General features: G+C 46.9%; 1 protein-coding gene across 1 annotated transcript in view; it reads right to left on the bottom strand.

Moving 5' to 3' along the window:
* Positions 1–26,529, bottom strand: part of GRID1 (glutamate ionotropic receptor delta type subunit 1) — a 686,487-nt gene that overhangs the window by 204,813 nt on the left and 455,145 nt on the right. Inside the window, exons 6-8 of the mRNA XM_069572268.1 lie at positions 24,382–24,552; positions 11,547–11,708; positions 9,814–9,933 (exon numbers count right to left, since the gene is read on the bottom strand). Coding sequence (XP_069428369.1) covers positions 9,814–9,933; positions 11,547–11,708; positions 24,382–24,552 — 453 coding nt within the window. The remainder of the gene's footprint in view (positions 1–9,813; positions 9,934–11,546; positions 11,709–24,381; positions 24,553–26,529) is intronic.

Consider the following 26,529-nt stretch of genomic DNA (forward strand, 5'->3'; position numbering starts at 1 on the left):
TGATCAATAAACATAGGAAAAGGTGATCCACATTCTTCATAATTATGGAAATAAAATTACCACACTGAGAAACCATTACCCACTCCCCAATAATGGCTAACATGTAACCGACTGACAATCCATATTCGTTCACTGAGGGTTAGTGAAGCAGTAACCGGAACTCTTAGGAACCACTGACAGGAGTACAAACTGGTACCAGCACTTTAGAAAAGTTTAGCAGTGTTTATTAGTCATACACACATCCGTGGACCTAGTAACTCCACTCTGAGGTATATACACAACAAAAAGACAGACATATGTTCCCCCGAAGGATGTATCTAAGAGTGTTTATAGCAGAATTATTGCATTCTCAGTCACTTCAGTCATGTCCGACTACTTACAACCCCATGGACTATAGCCCTCCAGATTCCTCTGTCCATGGAATTATCCAGTCAAGAATACTGGACTGGGTTGCCATTTCCTTTTCCAGGGGATCTTCCCAAACCAAGAACTGAACCTTCATCTCTCTCTTATATCTCCCACATTAGTGCCACCTGGGAAGCCTACAGCAGTATTACTGGAAACAGACAAAATCTGGAAGCAACTCAAGTGTACTCAATAATAGAATAAACAAAGTATGAAACAGTCACGAAAGGAATATGATTTGTCAATAGGTATTAATCATATCTTTTATTTTCTATATTTCTGGTGCTTTGATACCTGGGCCGCTGCTACCCCTGGAGAGAGTCCCTTCCAGAGTTAGCCAATTTCTATAACAGTAAATGACTGTCCTGCACTTGTGTATTTATATGCAAATTAACCAATCCAGAGCCCACATCTCCCAACCACCTCCTCTGTGGACCTCTTACACTCTCAGCTACTATCCCCCTGCTCTAATCATCCTAGGACAAGATATTTGACAACTAGGAGCCAGCCCCACACCCTGGAGCCTGCTGAAATTATTCAAGCTAGCCAATCCTAAGCCTGCTTACCTTGCTTTGCCGATCCCTTCCTACACAAACCACAATAAAGGCTCGTGCTCACATTTCCCCTCCTCCTTCTGCCTCCTGACTCAGCCTGGTGCTTCCCCATGTGGCCTTGAATGGTATGCCTCCTCCTCTTGGGAACTGTAATAAACTATCTTTTCAGTGGCAGGCATCTCCTGACCTGTTGGCATCACCATACATAAATAATAATAAAACCTACATTTCTAAAAACACAATAGAATGAATGAACCAAAACTATGTACATCAATAATAGTAAATCTCACAATGTGATGGTGAGCCAAAGAAGGCAGTTATAAAAGAGGTCAGTGTGTTGGTCGTCAATGTTCCCACCGATGAGTGTAATGACCGGAAGGGGGCACGAGGGAGACCTCTGGGGGCACTGGTGATGTTCTGTTTCTTGTTGTAGGTGTTGATTGCATGGGTGTGTTCTATAAATTCACTGTGATGTACTCATGATTTAGGCATTTTTCTGTATGAGTGTTACACTTCAGTTTACATGAGAAAAACCACTAGGATTCAGTCAAAACTATATTCAAATAAAATAGAGAACATTCCAAAACTGGAAAGAGTATAAATAAATTATCTAACACCTCACATAATAAGTTTAAAAATTAACAATGAAAATGAATAGGAAACAGCCGGGAGACAAGAAGGAAAAACAAACAAGTTAATTAGAGTAACATAAAATGCAACAAAATTGATTAAACAAATTAGAACTAGTTCTTTGAAGCAATCAGTAAAAAAAATTCCATCTAGTCTAATTAAAAAATAAAAGCAGCAGCACAAAAATACAACAGTATAAATGAAAAGAAATATATTTCAACAGGTAGGTATTTTTAAATTATTTGTAAATATTATATCAAGCTTTAATGAAACATGTGAAAATGCCAGTGTTTTATAAGATTTTCTGTAAAACAGGTTTCTAAAAATGACTTGAGGAAATACAGAAAGCAGAAAAGAAATGTTTCAAGATATCAAAGTAATAGCTCCAACATCAACACCCAGCTCAGATAATTTTAATTTTTTTCCAACTTTCAAGAGCTCTGTGCATACAAGGGCAAAAGAATGAGCAATTTCTTACATATATCATGAAGAGAGTACATCCTAATACAGGTTAAATACAACTGAGAGAGAAATTACTGATCAAGGTCGCATTCGCATTAGGTGGAAAACTTCAAGCGCAGTAACAAAAAAGCAAAAAAACCACTATAAAAATTAGGAAGCCAAGGCCAACTGCTGGGAAAGCTCTTCTCATTTATAAAATGGAGACACACAGAAGAGAATACCCTCTTCTTCCCTGTGTAGCTGTCTTTCTGGGCATGGCAGTTGGAATTGCCACAGCCATCCTAAAACTATGAGGGAAGCTCAGACTCCGCCCTGTGGACAGCAAGAAGAAAGATGAAAAAGACCAGAGCCTTTGATCTTGGCATTGAATGTCTGAAGTGGCCAACCCTGGAGTCCAGTCCTCTTTTCATGTGAGATAATGTCTCCCTTATTGTTTAATCCACTCAAGGTGAGCATTGTTACTTTCAGACAAGCACATTTTAATAATATATAAAGATGAATTACATTTAGGCAGAGGGGAAAAAAAAGAGAGAGAGAGAAAAGAGTCTAAGAATTTTTTTAAAAAAAAAACCACTGAGGAAACATGTAAAATTTAGTAAAGCATAGGATAAATATGATGTCCTAGTCTGTGGGGAAAGAAAGGATCACTGAATAAGTGATAGAAGGAGCCAGTACTAAAAAAGGTAAAAATGTAAAATGCATGATAAACCATAACAGTATAATTTATCCCAAATCAATCCCATGTGGCAGGCTCCACGGAAATAAAATTGAACCATAAAAATACTAAAAGAAAGTATGGGTTAATAGTATCTACTTTGCAAACTGGGTACGGCTTTCTTAAAAAAATACAAGCACATACATTTTTAAATGTCCCTAAGTGAAAATATTTTCTTAACTCAAAAGCAAACAATATATGGGAACAAAATATTTGACATAAATAATTGTCAATTCTCATATGAAAGAAAGATTATATGAGTTAACAAAAAAAATTTAAATTTGATATTAAAAAAGCAAAGGACCTGAGGTATAATTTATAAAATGTGAAATGTATATGACCAATGATTACATTTTAAATGTACAATCTCCTAAAATGCAAATGTAGTAACATTATTTTTTCATAATGTTACCAAATTAGCAAGCATGTTTTAATATATCATTCAATTTTTGAGTATAGGATATAACAGAGACTTCCATATATTACTGATGTTTGTGTAAATTATTAAATCTTTCTATAATCAATTTTAAAATATGTATCAAGAACATCAAGAAACCTAAAATTATTATCCTTCACTCAACTTCTACTTACTAAAAAAATTTAAAGAAATATAGCTATAATAAAAGTATATGTATTTTGGATATTTGTCACAACACTATTCTACAAGAATATGGTGAAAATGCCTAAAGATTCATCATATGGGAAGATAAAATTAATGATGGCTCCCTGTAAGTTGAGTAATGTGTTTCCATTAAAAAATCATCATTGTAAAGAATAAAGAAGTGAGAAAATACTCCCAAGACAGCATTAAGTGAAGAAGTCAGGATATAAAATTTATGTGCAATAAATAACTATCTAATAAATATACATATTACTATCTCTATCTGTATGTACAGGGTGATGGAAAAAAGAAATATATATGTATATAAGGAAAATGTACCAGAAATGCTAACAGTATTTCTTGGTTCAGAGTTTATAGCTGACTTTTATATTCCTCTTTTCATTTATCTGTATTTTCTAAACCTTCTACCCTAAATGAGCATGTATCGATGCTATCTCCAAAACGAAGTGATGTCACTTAAAATGAAATATTTAATTGTATCTTTCCCTTTATTCAGAAGCAGCAGCAGTGATTGTTTTGGTTCTCAGCTACATCAAAGGTGGTTCTGCACAAGGGTTTGGAACGGTTGACATTTTACTTGGGAAACACGCTGCAAGAATGCTAATCCATGAAGAGGGTGAAATTTATTTGTCTTCCGTAACTCACTGTGCACTGTCGGAGTCTCTATTAGAACAGCTTAACAGACAGTGAACAATTCTCAAGCTGGATCCTCCCAGCCCTACCGCCACCCACCACCCCTTCCCCATTATGAACCCTGGTACTGGCTTCAGGAGCCACTGGTACTGGCCCCCGGTACTGGCTTCAGGAGCCACTGGGTAAAGGATCCCACCTAAGAGGCAGTGCCTACTTCATTACCAGGACGCTCCTGTCTGCTGGCTGCTGCCTTGTTTGCCTGGCCTCGCTGCTTAGAACTCCTGAACCCGGAGACTGTGGGACACTTACACGGTGCAGCAGAGCCGGGTAAGAATGTTAACGACGCACTTCCAAGCCCAGGGAGGGCTGGGGTCCTGCGGTGTGACAATCACTACACGATGAGCAATTATTACCTTGTGAATTATCAGCAGCCACAAGGCCCTCCCGGGGACATGACATCAAGAGAGGCATTTGATTCCTGTCCAAAGCCAGCTTTTATGAAGAATCAAAATTGGCAGAGAAGACAGGAAAATGTCTGAAACTAGTGAAGGAGAATGAAGCCCTCCCGTCTCCCTGGATAGCTGCTGGAACAGGGGAGCTAAGCCAAGGACATTGGTGGAGCTTCATGTCAGCAGCCTCTAGATCAATGGGAAGGGACAATGAGGCCCTAGTGCTGGCTGGGAGGAGGGGAGGTGGTCAGAAGCAGGAGGATGAAGTGGACGGTGGGCTCAGGGAGGTGGGGGAGTCACATAAGTATATTATCCTAAGGCCAGAAAGGATAGTCCAGGCCCTTTGCCACGTATCTCCCAACCCTCACTCCAGGAAACTTGCCTTCCAGCCCTAGCACAGCCACCTGCTTATGGATACCACCTAACTGAGTTTTTCCAGGCTCTGGGCCTCAGTTTCTCAAGCAGAGCTGCACAGAACATCATGGAGAGGCTGGGGATCAGAGAGACTGTTAACATGAAGCTGAACTCCAAACCACTGCATGTCCACTTCCACGACTGTCTAATATATTTGGGATACAGTAAGATACTGCTGCAACAGATTTTCTAGGACTAGAGAAAAGCAGGAAAACCACCGAGCTAAAAATTCTTTCTTAGTCTCTTGGTTTTAACTCAATTCTACTCTATGGAAAGGAGTTTAAAAAAAAAAAAAAAAGCCTTTTTCTCTCTCTCCTCACACCAGGGTGTCCTTTGTCCTGGAATGTCAATGCATAAAGCAAACCCTCAGTCTTTCCAGATGCTTTCCACCCACTTCCCCATCCTCCTGCCCAAGGAGACAGGCTAACCTCCACTGAGCTAGTGAATTAGGTGGATGGTGCCCATGGGAAATGAGGTTCAAAGGGCCTTCAGGAAGCTGGCAATTTTCCCAGAGTTTTCACTGTACCAGGGACCCATGTTAATGGAACAGAATGATTTCCCCACAACAGAATCTTCAAGACAGAGAAGGGCAGATATCCTCAGCAATCACGTCATGAACAAAATGTTTCTGCTAAGCTGTAGCTCATGTTACACTCCAAGCAAGCCATGCCTCTGGAGAAGAAGTTTTCCTTCTTCCATTCACTACATCAAAACAGTCCTGAAAACAAAATCTCATCAGAGCTAAAGCCCCCAGCTCCCTCTCAGTTCTTGGTCTGGATAAGAAGTGGACACCTCTCCCCAGACATGGGAGGGGAGCTGAGCACTGCTCACCATGCAGAGCCCTGTCTCTGGCCTCAGGCTTTGATACACAGGTGGAGAGAGGAGCTGCCATACAGGGTACTTCCAGGCAGAAAGCCAGGCCTCTCTGGGCCTCTCTGCTCTTGTGGGATCTGGGATAGAATACTCAGAGAAGGTCTAAAGCTCCAGTCACCCGAAGCTGATGTAGAGTTCTCACTGCCAAGTGCTGCACCAGGGTCATTACACGGGCCGACCCCTCTATTCAACCAAGAGGTTCCTATTGTCTGCACCTTTCATCTGAGAAAATGAAAGTTCAAAAAGAGGAAGTGGCTGCAAAGCTCAGGAGAAGCAGAGCCAGGAATGTCACAAAGGCCCACAAGTCAGGGAGACACACACGTGTGATGCGTCTTTGTCCACAGCAGGTGCTCGGTGGCCCCTCCTAGGCTCCCTCTTGTCCTGTGCTTTAAACAGCTTTCCCTGTCCCCACCTTTGAAAACTTTCCTACAGGCGGTCTTCACCAGTCCCATCCCAGCTCCCATCATGCGCTGAGGACATCTGCATGGACAACTCCAGGGGACCATCCTTTGGAGATTTCCATCTGAACAAAGAAAGCCAACTGGATATTTGTAAGGCTCCATTAGGAACAAGCCTCGACCCCCAGGACAAATGTCAAGCCGAGTCCTGTGGGAGCTAGATGTGACTTTCCAACAAAGCCTGCCCCTGGTGAGGTTGCCTGGTAATCACCCATGCCGGACAGCTCAAAGCAGAACACAAAGATAATTAATGTTTTGTCTGCAGTTACACAGCGAGCGGGTGACATAGACCTTTGATTTTGCCATACTGCACTCCTTCAGCAAGAACGCACTTCCTGGATGAGATAATTTAATTAGTATTTGTCCAGCACCCTGCAGTGAAAGGCGATCACACACTCCTTTCATCTTCTGAAGGGGCTAAGTAAGATACAGTCTCTTGATGCCACTTACTCTAAAATGTCCGGGTGACTCACCCTTCCCGAGAGTTCCCTGCAGGGTATCTACTTTAAGAAAACATCCATTTGCTCCTTAATTTAAACAGTTCCTCTTGATTTAGATCTTAAAGAAACTACTTGATTAGTGTGTGTGTGTTCACTGCTGTTGTTTTTCCATATAAACAGATAGATGGATATACGATATATTCATATATTAAGATACGATATATTCATATGTTGAATATATAATGTCTTTTCGGGGAACCCTGACCCTTCCCCACCATGAGCGCATCCTGTGATCAGTCCTCTATCCACTCTTACTGGCCACAGAGAGATACAGTTGAGGGGACCTCCTCTGAGATCAGGATTACTGATCTCTGCACTGTCTTTGTATCCCTCTAAACCCTTCCCCTCTCATCTGCTGCCCACCCTAAACTTTATTTTCGGGTTGCCCCAATTTCCCAGCCCTATCCCTCCCAGCCCCACCTCTACCAGGAACCACAACTCAGCTTTGCCTTTAAATGCTAACCTAGACGTGTGCCACTCGTCCCAACGCTTCCTCCTTGCTTCCTCCTGAAACCTCCCAGACCTTGCTTTAAGGCACCCTGGGCCTAAATAACAAACATTTGCTATGGTAAATCCCATTCCCTGCTTTCCAGATAACTTCTCCTTAACAGAGATAAGCTGCCAGGCAGACAGATAACAACGGGGATATGCAGTTATTAAGGGCAGATTTTAAAATGACAAAAGGATACATTTAAAAATAAAGCCCACTTGAAAATCAGCTTCCCTTCCAACTCAATCACATTCAGACCTCCTGCTCCGCAGCTCCTCATACCGAGAGATTCCAGCTCCCATTGGCTTCAGGGTATTGGAGGAGCGTTGCCATGGCAACACGGAAGGCCCAGACACCTGAAATGGGAAGTGGAAGACACAGTATCTCTCCCTCTCTCAGACACCTGGAGTGGCCAGCATGACCCCAGTCAGCTGCCTAAGTCGAGGCAGGGAGCCCTACTGCTAACATTTCCACCCGCTGGTGGGATCTTGGGGTTAGAGCTGAGCTAAAGAAAAGGGATGCGTACCAAGCCTCTTTAGTCGTGCCTGACTCTTAGCGACACCACAGATTGTAGCCCACCAGGTTCCTCTGTCCTTGGGATTCTCCAGGCAAGAATACTGGAATAGGTTACTGTGCCCTCCGCCAGGGGATCTTCCCAACCCAGGGATTGAACCTGCGTCTCTTATTTATCCTGCACTAGGCAAATGGGTTCTTTACCACTAGCACTATCTGGGAAACCCCTCCAAAAGGGGATGGGGGGGGGCAGCAAAGAAGCCAGCAGGCAGGGCGTGGTTATCTAGGAGCTCAGAGGGACATCTGGGGATGAAGGCAAGGACCATGGCAAAAATGAATGGTCACCAAGGCAGGCAACTCCTTTCATACCAGAGTAACTGAAAGGGTTCCCTGGTCCTGGTTTCCCCTTGCCAGGTAGGAGTCCCAGCACAAGCCAGTTTCTATTGTGGCTATCTATGAATATCCGGACCGACACTGACCATCCATCCCCAGGCTCCCAACCACCAACTCTCATGGCTTGGGGCAACCCTAAAAGACAGCGCAGGTCATCTTTGACAGTGCAAGCCACACTCTGGCTTTCCAAGGCTCCACACCGCAGTCACCAACCCCTTCTCTGATGCCACAAACAATCCTCTGAGCTCCCCCATGTCATCGTCACCATTGCCTCACAATCACTTTTTGAACTTCCTATTACTTGACCAACTCATGACTCTACTTTCTACTGAATGGGCTGAAAGTCCCCCATCTGCACATCACACATGGACACCCAGGCATCCCAGCTTCTCCCTAGCAAGCCAGTCCTCCTCCCCACAGTCTAACTGATGAGGGTTCCCATCGTGCTTTCTAGCTCTCACACTGTCCATGACTTCACAGGTGTGTCCTTCCATGGAGTCCTCAAGGAGCACAAGTAGAGAATGCCTTCCCAGATTCTCAGGACTCCAGAGTCACAGAAGCCCTTCCCGCCGCTCTGTTGCCCCCAGTCGTGCTCTCTGTCAGAGGTTTATCCCACGTATTGAGAGTTCACCATGCCCTTCATCTCCAGGAGACTGTCATTAGTAGGTATGTCTTCCTCTCAAATGTATAGAAACGTGTGTGTGTGTGTGACTTCAGGAGCCTCTGCCTGAGTCTGTGCCAATCAGCTTATGCTTTCGTGATTATACTGAGCCCTGTGACCCCTTTACATCACGGATGCTCCCATCTCTGGCTCCAAAAAGACAACAAGTGGTCCTCCTGTGCAGGCCATTTCTGGGAGAGCATCACTGAACAGCCAGCAACTGCCCTTCCCTGCACCCCTCCCCCATTGGCCCCACACTGGCTCATAAGGACCTCATCTGAGGTCCCTTGCTGGATCACTGTTCCACCCCCCACCCCGCACCCCAGCTTGCCACACTGACCTCTAGGCCCCAACTTCTTGTTAGAAGCTTGACTTCACAGGCCTCCCTTTCAACTTGGAAGTTCCAACTCTGGGTAAAGGCCACCTTGCCGGACCTCAGCCCTGAAAATGCACCCCCCATGGCGGGGGGAGGACGAGACGATGTATCACTGAAAGGAGTCCTCAGGGCTGCCACTCACCTCAGCACCGAGTCAAAACCAGCTAAAGCCCACCATGAACTCTGCGGCTCACCCGTCTCTCATTTATGTCTCCAACGGGGGCCAGCACTGTCTGCTTCTCACCCTCCATGGGGCTCATTTTCTATTTTTGGCTTTGCCTCACTCTTGGATTGGGGGACACTCTCTAGCCATAACCTCTGCCTCCTGCCTCAGTAACAGTCACACCTGTCCTCGCATTTGGGATGATTTCAGCCACTCCAGGAAAATGCATCACCCCTTCTGGTCTCACCCAGGACCACAAGGCGGGTCCTTCAGGCCCAAGCAATAGGACCCATCAGCACCAGCGGTCCCTGCTGCATTCAGAGACAGCATTGGTATCACTTTGGAGCCTCCTCCCCACCACGCCCCATAAATACCAGCATCAACAGCAGCAGCCACAGAGAGAGACCGGAGAGCGGACTGCTGTGCTGGTCACCATCAGCTCGGAACACAGGCCCAACACAGGGCAGCAGGGGGAGAGGGAGGTGGGCACGCCAAGGCTTACCTTCCGCATGTCTTTACCAAAGGTCTCACTGTAGGTCGTGCCAAGGATTTCAAACTGCACGTAGGGATTCGAGCTGTCTTCCCGAAACTCCATCACACCTGTGAGGCCAGTGATGTGGCCCTGCAGGAGAGAAGGAAAAACCACGGGAGGATAGTCAAATGTGGATGGAATCCCAAAGGCAAGGAAGAAAGAGGAAGTGGTTGCCAAGAGGGAGACAGTCACGGTCTGGGTGGCAATGGACACCCTGCAGTAAGAGCAGAGAGGCTGCCGGTCCTGGGGCCTCCAAGCAGGACCAACACTTCCAAGGCCATTGCTCACAAGCAACGCTCCCCAGCTTTGCCCATCATTCATGCTGTTAATATGATTACAGCATCTGCTCTGTGCCACACACGTGCCAGCCCTGAGATTACAGAAAGACAGCTTTCGTCCCCACCCTCCTGGAGTTTACGGTCTTCCACTGCAACCAGCTCCAGGGGCTCACCTTAGCCTGAGCCAAGGAAGGCCAAGGTCAGTGAGAGCCATCTCAGGCATGTGGTGGGAAGTGGCAGGACAGTGAGTGTGAACATTAAAACCAGCTCAGATCCTGGGTTTGCCACCTTGGGCAAGTCATCTCCCATCTCCCAGCTTCAGCCTGCAACTAAGCCCACATCACAGAGCCTGCAGGGACCAAAGGAGAGAATGTGTACAAAGCTTGGTGTCTGGTAGAGACCAGATGCGGGGGTGCACCGGCCCTCAACCTCTCTCTGGCAGTTCCATGAGGCTCTGGAGGAGCAGGGGGCAAAAGGGTTGAGTGAGCCTGGGCTGAACCCTCTTCTTCCTTCAAGCCTGGGGTGAGGGGTTCTCAAGCCAGCCTTGATCTCCCACAGACTGTGAGCTGGGAGAGTTCCAGACAGTGAGCTGGCCCCAGGGGGGCCCCTGCTCAGACCTGGGCTCAGCAGATTCAAACCAGTATCAGACTACATTCACTGCTATCAAAACCACGCAGAATTTATTGTGACTAGGACTTCTGGCACTATAGATTTCCCTAAATGTCCTTTTGAAGCCTCTCAAAGCCAATTCACTCTAACAAGCCTTGTGTGGATTACCCAGTTCACTTCAATCTAGTCTTTTGATGGATTTAATGTCACACCTAAGCCTATAGGACACACAGATGTCCTACATGCTGAGGTGTGACAGAATCCACGAAGTCACAGGTATGTCGATGCACACACAGGCGTGCACACACAGACACGCACAGGTACTGCCAACTGAGACAAACTCTCCCGGGGACAGTGGCAGCCTGCACAGTGGGCATCTGGCAGACGTGAGAGAGCCAGGTTCCTCCACTACTTTTCTTACTTGTGATCTTGGACAAGTTACATAACCTCTCTGAAGTCTGATCACCTTAGATAAAATGGACATGATAAGACATATTATTAATGGACTCAATGGACATGAATGTGAGCAAACTCCAGGAGATAGTGAAGGACAGGGAAGCCTGGTGTGCTGCAGTCCATGGGATCGCAAAGAGTCAGACACGACTTAGCCACTGAACAACAAATAACACATATCCCTGAATCCCAGCTCACCAGCCCTCAAACACTGGGACAGAAAGAGGGGCCAGGGGAAAGGCCTGGGAGGGGCCTGGCTGGGTGAGCACAGAAACAGCTCAGCTCCCCAGAAGAGGCAGAGAGTGGGGACGTGAGGAGGGGCCTGTCTTTTGCCTTGGCCAGGAGGTTACCCCTTGCACACACCTTTTTGATTGTGTCTAGCATAGACCTCCCTCCATTCCACGGCTTGGTGGACTTGCGGATGCAGTTTAGGCTTGCCATGCTGTGCCACTTCCGGTCCTCCAGCTTCCTGTGGAAGGCGTTGGCCAGCATCAGGACACTGTCATACAGGTAGAGGTTGGAGATCTGCAAAGACAGACATGCAATGCATTTGGCGCACTCCCAGGGATGGAGAGAGACCATAGAGGGCTGGGGTGACCCTGGGTGCCAACACTGAGAAGTGAGGCCCGACAGCTAGGCCATGATCCTCTGGCTTCCAGGTGGCCATTCAAGCACCCAGCTGGAGTCTTCAGTAGAATCAGACCTGGTCCTGCTTCAGGAACTAAAGGGGGAGGTGGATCCATATATCAGTGGAACCAGGGTGATCAGAACCATGGCTGAGTCTTGGACACAGCTCTGTGGAAGACTGGAGGGGCCATCCCACTCAGGTATAACAAAGGATGGAGAGAAGGATGGGCAGAAAGCTCGGCCTAGAAGGATTAGGGTAACGGGTGGGGAGCATTGTAGGGAGGGCACCATAGTAGCAGAGGCATGAAGGTGCAAGGAAGCCGGGCCACATGGGGCAGGTTCCACCAGCATTTTTGGCAAAGGATGAGATAGTAAAGATTTTATACTTTGTGGGCCTTATAGTCTCTTCTGAAACTGCTCAACCCTGCTATTCTAGTAGGAAAGCAGCCACAAATGATACCGTGATTTCTATGCAATGAGTCAGAAAAGCCCAAGTGAACTTTTTGGCCAAACCAATACATAAACAGAGGATGTGCCAATAAAACTATACTTAGAAAATAGACAGTGAGCCACAGTTTGCTGACCCCTGAGTTGGAGAGACTAAAGACAGTTCAATACGTCTGCATCAAAGGGACAGCAGGGAGGCAGGGATCAAGGACGGAGCCACGCAGAGCCTTGTGAGCCATGCAGAAGAGGAAAACATAGGTGGATCAGGATCTGTGCCCGAAATCAGATCTGTGCCTTAGAATGATCACTCTGGTCCCTGGACCTCCACGGGGGGTGGTGTGGTGGCCTGAGTGACACTGGCAGCCTCTGTGAGGGTCCAGAGGTCACGGAGCCTGCTCTGCAGTGATGTCACTGCCAGCCAGGGGATGCACTTGGAAGTTGCTGCTGTGAGCATCTGAGAACTGCTCCTCAGCTTAGCTGTGCACAGTACAGCTGGATCTTACAGGAGAAACAGCCCATCTCAGAACTCTCGAGATCATGACAATGAGGGAGAATTCATAATAACAGTGAGCAGAGTGGCCCCACAGCAGTGAGAGGCAGGGGTAGAACCAGTCTGGGAACCCTCCTGACCGTGAGTAAGACCCTGAGGTGCATGAGCCTGGACTCCAGAGGTCACAGGAGCCCTCGGTGGGGAGGAGGTCAGCCCTGCTTTGTCACCACCCTACCCTAGCCCTCTCTGCTCCTCCAAGGGTTGACATGGAGCATGAAGGGAGGTGACAAAGTAACGTCCATCCCGGGTCAGATTTGTGACCCCTCAGGGTAACTGTTGTACAAACAACCATTAGCCAAAGTGGGTCAAGGGGATGGCTCTCTGCACACCTCACCAGCAAGGTGTCTGCTAAAAATATTCCAGGAAAACAAAATCACTGGATATAAATAGGAGAATACGTTGGCCTCACAGGACTCCTGGGAAGATCAAATGAGATCCTAGGGCTCTGGGAAGCATGCCTGCTGTCCCCCACCACTCCCCAGTATGTCCCTCACACTCTCAACATCTCTGAGCCTCCTTCTCAGCCTGCAATCCCCTTCTTCCCACATCGTAGGCAGGATATTCCCAAAGCAGAGGCCCGGACAGGAACCTGGGTGTGGGGAACTGTCCTCTGCAACTGAAATCAGATGTGGCCCAAGGGAGCTGGTCTAGGTCATCATATACACCTGCTCCATCGTGCCTCTTCTCTCTTTCCCCCTTTCATGCTCATCTCCCAGGGTCACCTCTGCGATGACATGTCTGAGAAGAGCTGACCCCTTCCTCCATGGATGTCCCTGTGCTTGACCATTCCTGCACTGCCCTGTTCCATCTGCCTTCAACCCTCAGCCTTGTAGTGGGCACAGGGATGTATGCCACAAAGGCCTGCATACCTGACATCTCTCCATCCTGTAAGTGTGAGAAGTAGGGCAAAGACCTCCCTGGTGGTCCAGGGGTTAAGAATCTGCCTGCCAGTACAGGGAACACAGGTCCGATCCCTGGTCCAGGAAAATCCCATATGCCTCGGAGCCACTAAGCCCATACACCGAAATTACTAACGCCCAAGAGCCTAGAGTACATGCTCCACAAGCAGAGAAGCCACTGCAAAGAGAAGCCCCCGTGCCCTACTCGAGGCTACTAGAGAAAGCCAACGCAAAGCAACAAAGATCCAGGGCAGCCAAAATAAATAAGTAAATAAAGTAACAAAAAGAAGTAGATGGCGGATGGCATGAGTGTGCTGTTATAACCAACTGCTGACTGAAATATAACCTCAGGCTGTAGGGAGGCAGGCAAGTCAGTGCCAGGTGACCTTTGTGGGGGCCTTGCACTACACAGCTGCTTACTTGACAGCAGAGAAAGGTCACTCCCACCACCAAGAATTCACCCCCTGTCCTGAAGCGAACACCAGGACAGAACACCATCTCCTCCCTCTTGATGCCTAGGAGCACAGCCTTGATGAGAAATATTAACCCACTCCCTGCTTTTGTCAGCCCCCATCCCTCAGGAGTCCCTACAACTGCAAAATTATTCTGATATGTCTCCTGCCCCTCTGAAATACAAACCAATAATGGAAATGTTCTAAGAGTATGTAAGCCACTTAGAGTTGCTTTGGTGTTATTTTTTATTTGCTTTTTTTTTTATAAAGGATATCTCAAAGCTGAGAGTCCTTGATGATGTGAAGATTTCTCTTCTCAAGACATTTATGGATCTCCCAGCCACCCACTCACAGCCAACGCTATTCACATAGCTGGCACCCTCTGACCCACATCCCCACCTATACACACACTCGCACACACACACACATACACACACACACACAGGGCCACTCCTCCCCTGCAGTGGCCCAGTGTACTTCTAGTCACAATAAATTAAGGTACTTAATTACATAAGTGATTTATCCAATACAAATATATGAATGCAGAAAGGCCTGCCATGAAGAGGAAAACAACAGGATGTGACTCAGAAAGGCCAAAGGAAGAATAGGCTTGAGCAATGCTCTTTTCCAGGTTTAGGTATTGATATTTCCACTATCTCTGGAACCCAACACCAACCAAAGTACATGGTTGGTACTTGAAGTATGCTTGATGGATGGATGCATGTAGATGAACGGGTATGTGGAGGTGGGTAGGGAAGATGGGTGGATAGATAGATGAATGGATGGATGGATCTCTACTAATTGATCTTGGTTCACAAAAAGATAAAATGTAGAAAACAGCAGGAAAAAGAGATTTTTATGCCCCCAACTTTGACTTGAGCGGAGTCATGCTTTATTCAAACAAAAATGTGTTTCTCGTTTATATTTGCTCAGAGTGTCTTCTGGCTCCTCACCTGTCGCTGTTTCCATCTTCTCCTCTCTCTTCTGCCCCGTCTCCTACAAGGTGCTGTCTCAATACTTCTCCCCGCTTTGGGCAGAAGCTAACACTTCAGTACTTATCTGTGGCTTCATGGTCATCTCAGCAACCTCAGCATCCTAACTTGGGTGACTGTCTAGGTTCACTAGTGGGTATACAAGGGAGGGTTGTCAGGAGAAGGCACTTTTAGGGAAACAAAGATCAAGAACAGTAGAAAGGCTGCCTCTCCATGGGGCTCCCTCCAGATCCTGACAAACATAAAAGAAACCTTTCCTCGGGGTAGGTGGGTGAAGACCAGTGTGCTAATGTCCCAGATTGGTGAAGCCAGGTCCCTGAGTCAAAAGGAAAGATCTAGAGAGACAGAAGCTCCCAGCTTCACTGACTCTCACTCAATGCTTGTCTTGAGGAGCAAACAGCCTGAGCTGGTGCTACAGGTTGCAGGGTCAGAGAAAGGGGCCTGGCCTGAAGGAGTCCTTGCCTCTCTCTCTCATGTCTCAGGTGAGGCCCAGCACAGAGTTCTCTAGCAAAAGACAGACAAGCAGCTACCATCACCTCATTCCTCTGAGAGTGGGAGCCCAGGACTCTGGCTATCCTAAGAGCACTGCAGCCCGGAAATGACAAAAGACTGTAAAAGCATTTCAGGTGAGAGCTGACTTGACAAGCTAAAGAGAGGCCAGAGTGTCTGGGCCAAGGGCATGGCAGAGGAAAGACCCGGATGCACAGCAGAAGACCTGGAACTGGGTCAAAGAGGCCAGATGGAGGAAAGTCAGAGGCAGACAAGAGCCAGAGCTGGAAGAGGAACCTGAGGCTTTCCTGGGAGCCTATGGCCTCCTTTCTAAGTGTACACACAGCTGCAAGGGGCCTGGCTTGTTTGGTGAGCCCACTGAGAGATGCACGCTGGGGTCCTCTTTTGTGTCATACAGCAGAACTGTCACTCTACTATTGTGCAGCTTAGCCCAGGGCCTGGGTTGACCTGGGCCAGCTCTGCTCACTGCTCAACACCCAGCAGGGACAGGAGCCCATAGATATAGCATGTGCTTGATAAATGCTCAAAGTACGGGTGAATTGAATCTCCTCTTCCTCTCACTCGCAAGGTGATGCTGAACAAGTCATCTAAAGTTCTAGCCTTGAGGTTTCCCTCGTGGTCCAGTAGTTAAGATGCTGTGCTTTTACTGTAGGGGACACAGGTTTGTTTCCTGATGGAGGAACCAAGATCCTGCATGCTGTACAATGCAGCCAAAAAAAAATAGACAAGAACAATTTTAAAAAGCTCTAGCCTTATCTTGATTACAATAACATACAGTATGTTCAGCGTCCCTGGAGAGGTGCAGTGGGTGGTTTTGATTATAACCCTGGTGCCAAGTAGCCAAGTATCAGCCCAAGCTCTCTGAATTTAGTTTTATTTTTGGAGGGAACAGGGACAGAAAGGAATAGGAGAAACAAAGGACCCAGGCAGGCTCCTGACTTCAATGCGGGTCAGCAGAGAGCCTGTCAACCAGGGGTGTCCCCGGTGGCCAGGGCCCAGTGTGAGTCTGTCACACAGAAGCGTGGAGGCTCTTGTGAAAAGAAACTTTGATCTGCCAACACCACTCGCCTCTGCTCCAATGCCCCTTGGCCTGAAAGCTTTTCAAGGGCAAGCAGGGGTCATACATGGCTCCTGCAGCTTCAGGGTCAAAAGACTGAGCAGGGATCAGTCCTGGGTATCAGGACCAGCACAGAAAGCTGCTCACCTGGGTGTATGTCCCTGGCTTCCTCCTGGCCCAGCAGCAAGGTCACAGCGGCCATGGGGCCCTGGGCCTGAGCTGGGCCTTTTAGGTCTGCATGTCCTAAGGTGTTGCAGGGCTGCCCTTTGAGGAAAAGGCCACTTCTCTGCTCTCGGGGTGCGTTATAAAAGCTGCCAATATAGGAAGGCCCGGAGTGAGCGCCTGCACAATACCCTGACCCAGGTTCCTGAAAGGGAGACGGCTTGGCGTGCTTTTAAGCCTGACATTTGCACTGCAGGGCTGGCTCAGCCACGAGAGTCCAGGGCACAGCCAGTCCTGCGCTAAGACCCCCCAGGTGTGCAGGGGGGAGTAAGCGACACGTGGGAGGCGGCGAGAGCTACAACAGGCACGTCAGCAGCCCCACACCCGCGGGAGGCGCCACGCCCTGCGCCGTCACCAGCCGCCCATTCCCTGCCGGGCGCAGGAGTTTCACCCCTGCGGGTGCTTCCTAACATCCTCTCTACATGGTCACCTCCCACAGCCTCCACATAGTTGAAATGCCCTTATTTCTCCCCAGGGATAGGGAAATCCCCGGTTACCTGGCCTCCAGCTTCCACCCTGCACTGAGTTGTCATTCCCATAGGCACGTTCTGCCCTGTCATATCCCCGAGGGCCACCCACCCTGGCCTCCGTTCCCTGGGACTGCTCTCCTCGCTAATTGATTTCCCAGTACTTCTTGCCTCAGACACACTAGACTCAGCCCCTGCCTTCCTTGGCTTCTGGGCCTTGACATATGACATTCTCTATAACTGGAAAGTGTTACTAAATGGAGATTAAAATTCCTGATTTGTTTGGAGTTTGTGAGAATCAGAGAGACAACATTTGTGAAATGTCTAACATAGGAACTGGCATATAATAAGTGCTTAAAGCGTGTCTGCGGAATTAATGGATGTTGAATGAATAGTTTTAAATTGGTTCTTAGGAAGAAACAAAGAGATGTCAAAGTGTTTGCAAAGAGGATGCCTCTTAGAATTAAAGTGATCAAGAATAGAAGCCACACTGTGAAAGGGAATAGGACCTCTGTATGGATACATTCCACATGGAACTGTCCATCTGCAATCTGAATCTGGGTTATATGCTTCCATGGGATGGGGGCATCCTGGCAACGCTTGTCTTTCTAAAGTCAGTCCCCTATGTAAGAGGCAGGTCCTCAGATGGGAAACAAGGAAGGTGAGGTCACATCCATAGGAGACATAAGAGAGAATTCAGCTATGAGTTCCTGACTGGACTTCAGCTTTTAAGAAACCCAGGTAGACATTCCTGGCTTCTAGATAATTAAAGACCAATCACATGAAACCAACTGAGGACCAAGAATGGAAAGATAGATTTTTTTTCTAAGAGTTAACACCAAGAATCCCCATTACATCAGTAACTATATTTTATTTAAGAAAATACCTTGTGTCAGCAGGAGCAAAGGCTACCAGTAAAATTGTTAAATTGATCTTCATGAGAAAATAAGAAGAATTTATTTTGGAGTCAAGACCCAGTTAGGGGATAGGAAAGGGAGGGTAGCAAGATGCAGAGAAAGGATGAAGCACAGGATGGGGGGAATGGGGCAGCAGAGGAGCAATCGTATCTCATTGGGGAAGACTTAGAACCTGAGAAGCTGTTTGTGCAGCTACAATGCAAAAGTCCCACTCCAAGGCCCACCATATGTGACACCATCTCTGAGACTGAGATGTGTTGTCTTGTTGAAACCAGAAAAGGCTCTGATTTCCCATCTGGGTTGGTACTAGATGCGGTAGCAGCAGTCCCATCAGAAGCCCAGGTGATTTGTTTACTTACTTACTGAGTCCCTAGAAGCAGTACGAGGGTCAGCAGTAATGGAAACAGAGCCCCCCCTCCCCTGCCCCACTCCCATGAAATGTCCTGAGCTCTCCAGCAGAGCCATACACATTTGGTTCTATCTGACTCTCAGCAGGCTGAGCCCTGTGTACATCCCCATCAGAGTGGAAGGGAGAGGCCCCCAAGGATGACGATGGCTCTGCTAGGGCGCCAGCTGTCTGCCCTCCCAGAGCTCCATACGCATTTCTCCACAGTATATCAGAATTTAGGCAAATCATATTAGATTGCTCCAGCCTTGCCTCCCTTATACTCAGGGGCCCAGGGAGGTGCTGGGCATTCACATTATCAAGGTACAAGTCATCCTGGAAGGCATGGGAAGATGGATGGAAGGCGAGGGTCACAGCCATGTGAGCCAGCTGCATCTCACCAGCAGACCATTATCTGCCCAACACCAAAGCTGGCAATGTGGGAAATGTTTTCATTAAGAAAGGCTGCATTTCCTCCAGCTTTCCAAAGAGGCTGGTTTTCTCTTGCCTCCATCATTAATCAAGCAAAGTGGACTGTGTAGAGAGACCTCACAGAGGCAAACAGCAAGAACTGACCTCTGATCAGATCCTCAGACAGGCTCTGTCCATCCAGCACACTCAGACCAGCAGAGGGTCCCACTGGGAGGACAAGCCGATGCCCAGATGTCACAGCTCGAGAAATCCATCTCCAGGTGCAACCTCTCTGCCAACCTGCTGCCAGCCCACCCGTCCCAAGAGGGGAAGCCACATCCAGGCCTGAGGAGGGAACAGATGGTGGCAGAGGGCAGAGAGTCGGGGGAGCTCTCCTCATGTTGAATCCAAGATGCAAGGAGGGTGGAGCGTTGAGGGTCATTTGCTCTACCCAAGGCTCTCTGGCCTCCAGCTGTTCATATAGCCACCCGTGGCCAGGACGGCAATCAGCTGTAGCCGAGGGGACCACCTGTGCACCTGTCTCTGAGAAAGGCATGGATCCATGCTGGCCACGACATGTTCCATCTGGGTCTTTAGGGTGAAGTAAACCAGAGAAAATGACAAGATGTCCAAAGGAACTCTGGTATGAAGAGGTTCGGTGCTGCTTCAGAAGAAAGGCTTCTATAGGCAGGTTGACAAGAAACTTGTAAGCTTGGGACAAGTGTGCAGAAAGCCTTAAAGAAATAGAGATGCAAGAGGTGGTGTGGGGAGTGGGGTCAAAATGCTGTAACAAGTTGAAAGAGGGAGCAATGATTCCATCTATTAAGCCATCTTATGATTTTAAAATTCACAAAGAAGAGAAATCCCAACCTAAGGGAGCATTTTATGACAACACCACTTTAGCTCCTGCAGCCTCATTCAAGGGGCTCCACAGTGACCAGACAACACAGCTTCTATCATTTACCTGTCCCACTTTGGAAACACATTTGAATAGAAGTGGAGTAAGAATGTGACAATTCATTTGTTAGGTTAATTGCAGCCCTGAAGTCATCAGGCAATGCAGTCCTAAAGACCAAGGATGGTTCAGATGCTGCTCTGAGCAAGGCTGCCCATAAAATCTGAGCAAAGCCTCGGGGGTTCTTAGGGTCTTGTCATTTTTATCACAGACAACCCCTAAACAAACCTGTTGAGAAAATAAGAATGAGAAGCACCCAAATAAGACAGTGCTTTGTAGGGAAAAATAAACAACAGCACTGCCCGTTGCAAAAGCAGTGCCTTTGGAGCCAATAGAAGCCACTTACTTAGGTACTTTTCTTCCAAAAGATGTTCTCTTTACTAAATAGGAACCAAATTGATTTGCTATAATAGTGCCTGGTTGGCTTTGCAGCACAAAAAGCCCTGACCACAGGCCTAATAGAATAAGATGGAGCTTCTGAGGTCAGCTCAGTGCAGAAGCAGAGAGATGGATGATCTTGCAAAAATTCCCTGCTTTTGATGGCCTTCTTGAAAACTTCTAACCCAGAATTATCATCCCAAGAGAAGCTGTCTGGGGGGAAAACTAAAGATGGACTTGAGAGCTCCATTTCCAAAAGAATTTTCATTAATTCCATCAAGACAAAGTTAATAATCCATGACATCAGTGTTGTATTTTTTTTTCCCCCTTCAGTTGGTTGTGCTAAACATGTTGGAATCTTCTCAATAAATCTCACAGCTAGAGGCTAGTAGAAATTAGTTTGCCTTCTACACTGTCATTAAGAAAGAAAGAAGTGGTAATAGCTACAGAGAAAACTTGAAGGGAATGGCTTGTAAATGAGATGAATCTACAAGCTGCCCAAATGGTGGTTGGGTGGGATGAGTAAATAAATCCACATTTGCCTCTCATCACAGCCTGTACAAGGAAGCAGATACAACAAATGGAGATAGATTCATTTAATAAAGTATTTTATTTATAGATATATAAAGAGGCTTCCCGAGACAGTTTAACTTATGTTAAGACCTGCATTCTTAACAGATCTATCCCATTAGCCCTTATCGAGAGTCTCCAAGGAGCAGGGTCTTGTCTGAAGAGCTATGCAGGCTGCAAAGACACTGGCCTCCCCTCTCCCCACCAAGGCAGCACTGATGGAGTTCCTGCATGATTGAGGCAATGGTAAGTGGTGCCCAACACTGATGATGAGGGGCCAGACAGAAGTGAGCTCTCCCACCCGCTGCGAGACTTTCAAAGAGCACGCTCAGGACAAAAGTAGACTACATCACACTGTTCAAAAAATCATGAGGCCACGTTCAGTCTTCCCATGGAAACCCAAGCACACCTGGCCACATCCTCTAGTAGGAGAGTTCTGTTAACAGCTCGGCCTTGTTCTTGTTGCTGTCTATACATCCTCTCATTTATTTTCATTATGACTCTGAGGGGTAGGTAATATTTGAATCCCCAACGTACAGAGAAGGAAGCAGAGGCATAGAATGACAAATAAATAATAAAAAATCATTAGCAGCTAGATTTACTGGGATCTGAGCCCAAGCAACCTGGCTGCTGTGCTGTCACTGCTACTTCTTCCATGAAAGCTGTTGTTGCTTCTGCTGCTGCTGCTGCTGCTGCTATTATACTGCTGCTGCTATTGCTACTGCTGCTGCTATTGCTGCTGCTGCTGCTGCTATTATACTGCTGCTGCTATTGCTGCTGCTGCTGCTATTGCTACTGCTGCTGCTGCTATTATACTACTGCTGCTATTGCTACTGCTGCTGCTATTGCTGCTGCTGCTGCTATTATACTACTGCTGCTATTGCTGCTGCTGCTGCTATTGCTGCTGCTGCTATTGCTACTATTATACTACTGCTGCTGCTACTATTATACTGCTGCTACTATTATACTATTGCTGCTATTGCTGCTGCTGCTGCTATTGCTACTGCTGCTGCTGCTATTATACTACTGCTGCTATTGCTGCTGCTGCTATTGCTACTGCTGCTATTGCTGCTGCTGCTGCTACTATTATACTACTGCTGCTATTGCTGCTGCTATTACTACCGATACTGCTATTACCACTCTTAATATTACTGCTACTGCTGCTACTTCTGTTACTGTTACTATCATTGTTGCTACCACTGCTATTGCTACTGCTGCTGCTGTCACTGCTGCTACTGCTGCTGCAGGATCTGTGAGGCAGCTCTTAAATCTTGCTCTTCATACGGCATCTGGCTCTCAGCAGAAACAGAGAGAGGTGGGGTGGCCAGGATTCTGTGTTCGATATTGCACTGACCTCACCTGAGGATTAGCCCCCCACCGCAGAGCCATGGCTTTGTTCATCCTCCTAATAAACGTGTGTCATTTCAGAAAGTCCTCTACTGCATTCTTCTCTGCTGCAATCAGTGTCTTTTCCTCTCTTGTCCTCCAGGACAGATTCTTTACATCCAGTGTGACTGATATGAATGAAAGAGCTCACCTGGGCTTCCTGTCCATGGCAAAATGACGAATCAAGACCTTGATGAGCCATACTTTGGCTGTCTCCCTCCACCCCACCAGGGCAGGACATGTTGGTGAACTAGGAAGCAGCCCTCTTTTCTTGTGGAGTAGAAGAGGTACAGTAAGGCAAGAAAGAAATGGGAAAATGAACAGGGGGTATGGGGCGGGATAGAATAGGGGTGGTGTGTCTTTGGGGAAGGATGAAGCCTTTTGGGGAGAGAGAACCCATAGAGACCTTCCTGGGAGTGAGACCCCCTCGGGGTCTGGCCCCCACAGAGAATGGCAGGCACCTCCCCCTCCGGCCCCAGGTGGGGACGAGCACACATTGCCTGGGCCACGTGGTCACACTACACTTCCATCCACATGGAGAGTGAGGTGCTAATACAGAGTCAGTGTGAGAGGCCCTCACCTCTTCTTCCAAACTCTAGAAAAGAAGAAGGCAGAGCAGGACATAAAGCACCTTCCACGCCTGCTGCATATGCCCGGGGCTTTCGAGTCCATGGGCCCTTCAGAGGTCTTTGATCTGCTTTCCTGGTCAGTGCCTCACCATCTTTCAAAGATCCCAGACCTTGGGATGTCTCCCTGGAGCGGTGGACTTGGGGCTAGTGGGAGTTACTCCAATGAAATCCTGATGTCTTCTGTGCTTCCTTATCAACCAAGAACATATTTCTAGCATTTGCCATCTGTGGGAGCATACTTCCTCTCTCCCCAGTTAAGATTATAGAATGGATTTGGTACTTTGACAAATCACACACGTACATAGCTCACTCTAGAGATTATAATAACCTCCCTTCCCCAAATATATGCCCCATGATTAGATGTTACCAAGATGTCCTGGGATGGGACTCATACTCTAGAGGCAGACACAGCCCATCACTGACCTGTAGTCCCTATTCCAGGCAGAAAGAAGGGTAAACTACTTCAAACACTGAGTGGCAACCACATTCCATGCATAAATTATAAGTACTTTTCACAAACCCAGGTGGGAAAAATTTCCTTCTGTTACATGGTTCCCACCAAGCATTGAAAGAAAATTTTCTTAGGGACCATGTTCCTAGCAGAGTTTCAGATGCCAGTCTACCAACAGACAATCTTCACCATTACCCCCAAATATCCAGGAAGAAAACCACCTCTCACCATGGGTGCACAGCTCCACATCCCCCTCCCAGGCCTAAGAGAAGCTAACCTTGACTCCACCTATGTCAAAAGGGTAGTGGAGGGACTAATCATACACACTCTGTATTTCTCATCTTGGAAGGAAGGGACCAGGTGGGCAAGTCATGTTTCTACCCTTTGCACCCTCCTGATCAGCTAGGATTCCAGCAGTGTTCTGGTTGACTTAAGACTTAGCATTCAGAAGAGGAGCTGAGACGTTTCCCAGTTATTTCCATATTTTTTACTTTCTACAGGGAAGAACTTAAAATGGGTTCAAAATGATGACTCTCCATGGGAAGGCTCTGTCCCCAGTCCTGACAGATGAAATCATTCCCCATCAACAGAGTCATCACAGAAACTTAAGTTACAGGACTCTCCTTACTCCCTAAGTGTGCAACTTTTAAATACAAGAGGCACCCAGTGAGCTAATATGCTGCATCTGCTGACGTCGGCCATAATTGCCTGCTAATGTGCTTAGAGGTACTGCCCAGTTGACTGGTTTCAATTTCAGCAAATGACAGAGTTCTAATAATTACAGTTGGTGGGGAAGTGTGCTCAACCAGAGCTGAGGCACACTGTTGCATGAGGCAGGCCAAGGGTATGGGTGAGACTCCCTCCTGGAAGAAGTTTAGGAGGCCAGCACTGACCTGCAGCATCTGGAGGTAGCCTTCCTGGGGGTCGCAGAGCAAGGAGGAGATGCGGTGGTTGTTCCTCATGCATTTCTGGTTGTCCTTTGCAGAAGGGAAGATCTGCCGGACCACAGTCATCCTGCCAAGGGCGCTGTGGACCAGATCCAGGATCTCTGGGTCACTGATTTCCTGGGAAGATAACCAGAAATGCTTACCATTGACTTATGACCTCGTAATCTCTGCAGAAGACTTACCAGTAGATGTCTAGGTTGACAGCCCAAATAGTTGATGCCAAAGGGGTCATGAGTTTGGGCTCAAGGTCAAACAGTTTGTTAGCTGCTTACTTACAAATAATACTTATTTACCCTAAAATGCAAACAGGATTATTCGACACCTTCCCGGAAGGACAGAGAAAGATAATCTGCAGCTAAACCACCAATGCGTTGGCTTCCATGGAGTCAAACCATAAAAGAACCAATACTATCAAGTGTCATGAGAGGCATTAGCTGGAATAAAAGGCTCAGTTTCCTGTTGGGAGTTGTCTACCTGATGTAGACAAGGAAAACTGGCTTCCTCTGACAAAGCTGAACAAAATGCAGTAAGTTTCCCATAATTCTTTAATAATTAGATTTTTTAAAGATTTGCATACATACAAAATTTTAAAATATATCCATTCATTCATCCACTCATTCATTGCACAAAATCTACCCAACAGCTCCTCAATGTTTTGTTCTGTGTTACGACGGGTATAGCTGTGAATGAGTCAGGCTTAATTCCATCTGGTGAAACTCAAGGTCATCATAGGCTGAAATATATGGAGTGATGTCATACGGAAATCTAGGGGCAAAGGAACCCATCGAACTTCCACATGGGCCCGTGTGCTAAGTTCTTTACACGCATTATCTCATTTTGTACTTGCAACAGCTTTAGGAATTCTATGAGGTAGATCCTGTTATTACCCTATTTAAAATGAGCACTCTCATGCATAAAAAGAGCAAAGGGAGCAGGCCAAGGGGAGCTCTTTCCAGGATGAGGCTTCTGTGAGGAATTAGCACTGAAGTTGAACCTGAAGGATGAACTTATTAGGCAAAGTGTTTGCTGGTAAAGGCGAGCAGGCAGGACAGCGAAGAGTCGAGTTGGTAGTAGTACTGCTGAAGATGGAGGCAATGGTACAGGCAGCAAGGTGCCTCTCCAACCTAGGGAGGGGCAGGGCCACTTGCAGGAGAGAAGAATGATCAAAGGCAGTGTGGGATCTGTGTCCTAGACCAGATGTGGTTATGGGGTTCAGTAAATACTGCTAAAACATCCACACTATAGATGATGAGAAGCACTTGAAAGATTTTATGCACCAATAAGCCACAATCAGATTTACACTTTAAAAAATCTCTGACTGCTGTACAGAGAGAGGATTAGAGAGTAACAAAACAGCTCCATGTCTGAGATCAACACAGGGACTATAAAAAATGGACATTCACCAAGGGTTTTATTGGTGGAAGAGAGGTTAAGAAAGCTCTGGTTCACTGGTTCTAAGAAGTGACTCTTATCTGTGTTGGTTGCAAGTCAAGATTTTAACCATGAATAACTGTGTTTTAAAATTGGCCTTAAGTCTTCCTCCTTTCAGATGACACAGCCCAGCTTTGAGATGATGAGAAAGTATAAATGGAGCTAATGAGGTTAGAAATAGTGATCGGGAATTTTCAGAATCACATAAACAAGAACATAACATGTTTAAGGATGTAAAGGTAAACAAAGCACTTTCAGGAACTGTCCTAGGTACTCAAAATGAGTGTATAGACTGGTCAGTTATAACCATGTACTAGATCTGGGAGAAAGGAAGAAATTAAGAGTTGCATCCTTTTAGAATGATCAATAGTTCCCAAATGTAAAAACTACAGGCATTTCTAAAGAATTAAAGTGCTTGTACATACTGAATCTGGGTTTCAACCACTTAAACTTTGTATTTCAGACAAAAGTCTGTTTAAGGAACGATGATCATATTGGATTGGGACCAGCTGACAATCAGTGGTGAGGAAATTGCAAAATGTTCATATCTTTGGACTACCAAGTGAGAAGAGCCCAGGATCCAGTTGGGCTTCAGAAAACAAAGCAGAGAATGTAGCTGAGCCTGGACATTTGTGCTCTGCTCTTAGCTGCCCTGCTAATGGA

This window comes from Ovis canadensis, chromosome 25 (assembly GCF_042477335.2).
Source record: "Ovis canadensis isolate MfBH-ARS-UI-01 breed Bighorn chromosome 25, ARS-UI_OviCan_v2, whole genome shotgun sequence".
NCBI lineage: Eukaryota > Metazoa > Chordata > Mammalia > Artiodactyla > Bovidae > Ovis > Ovis canadensis.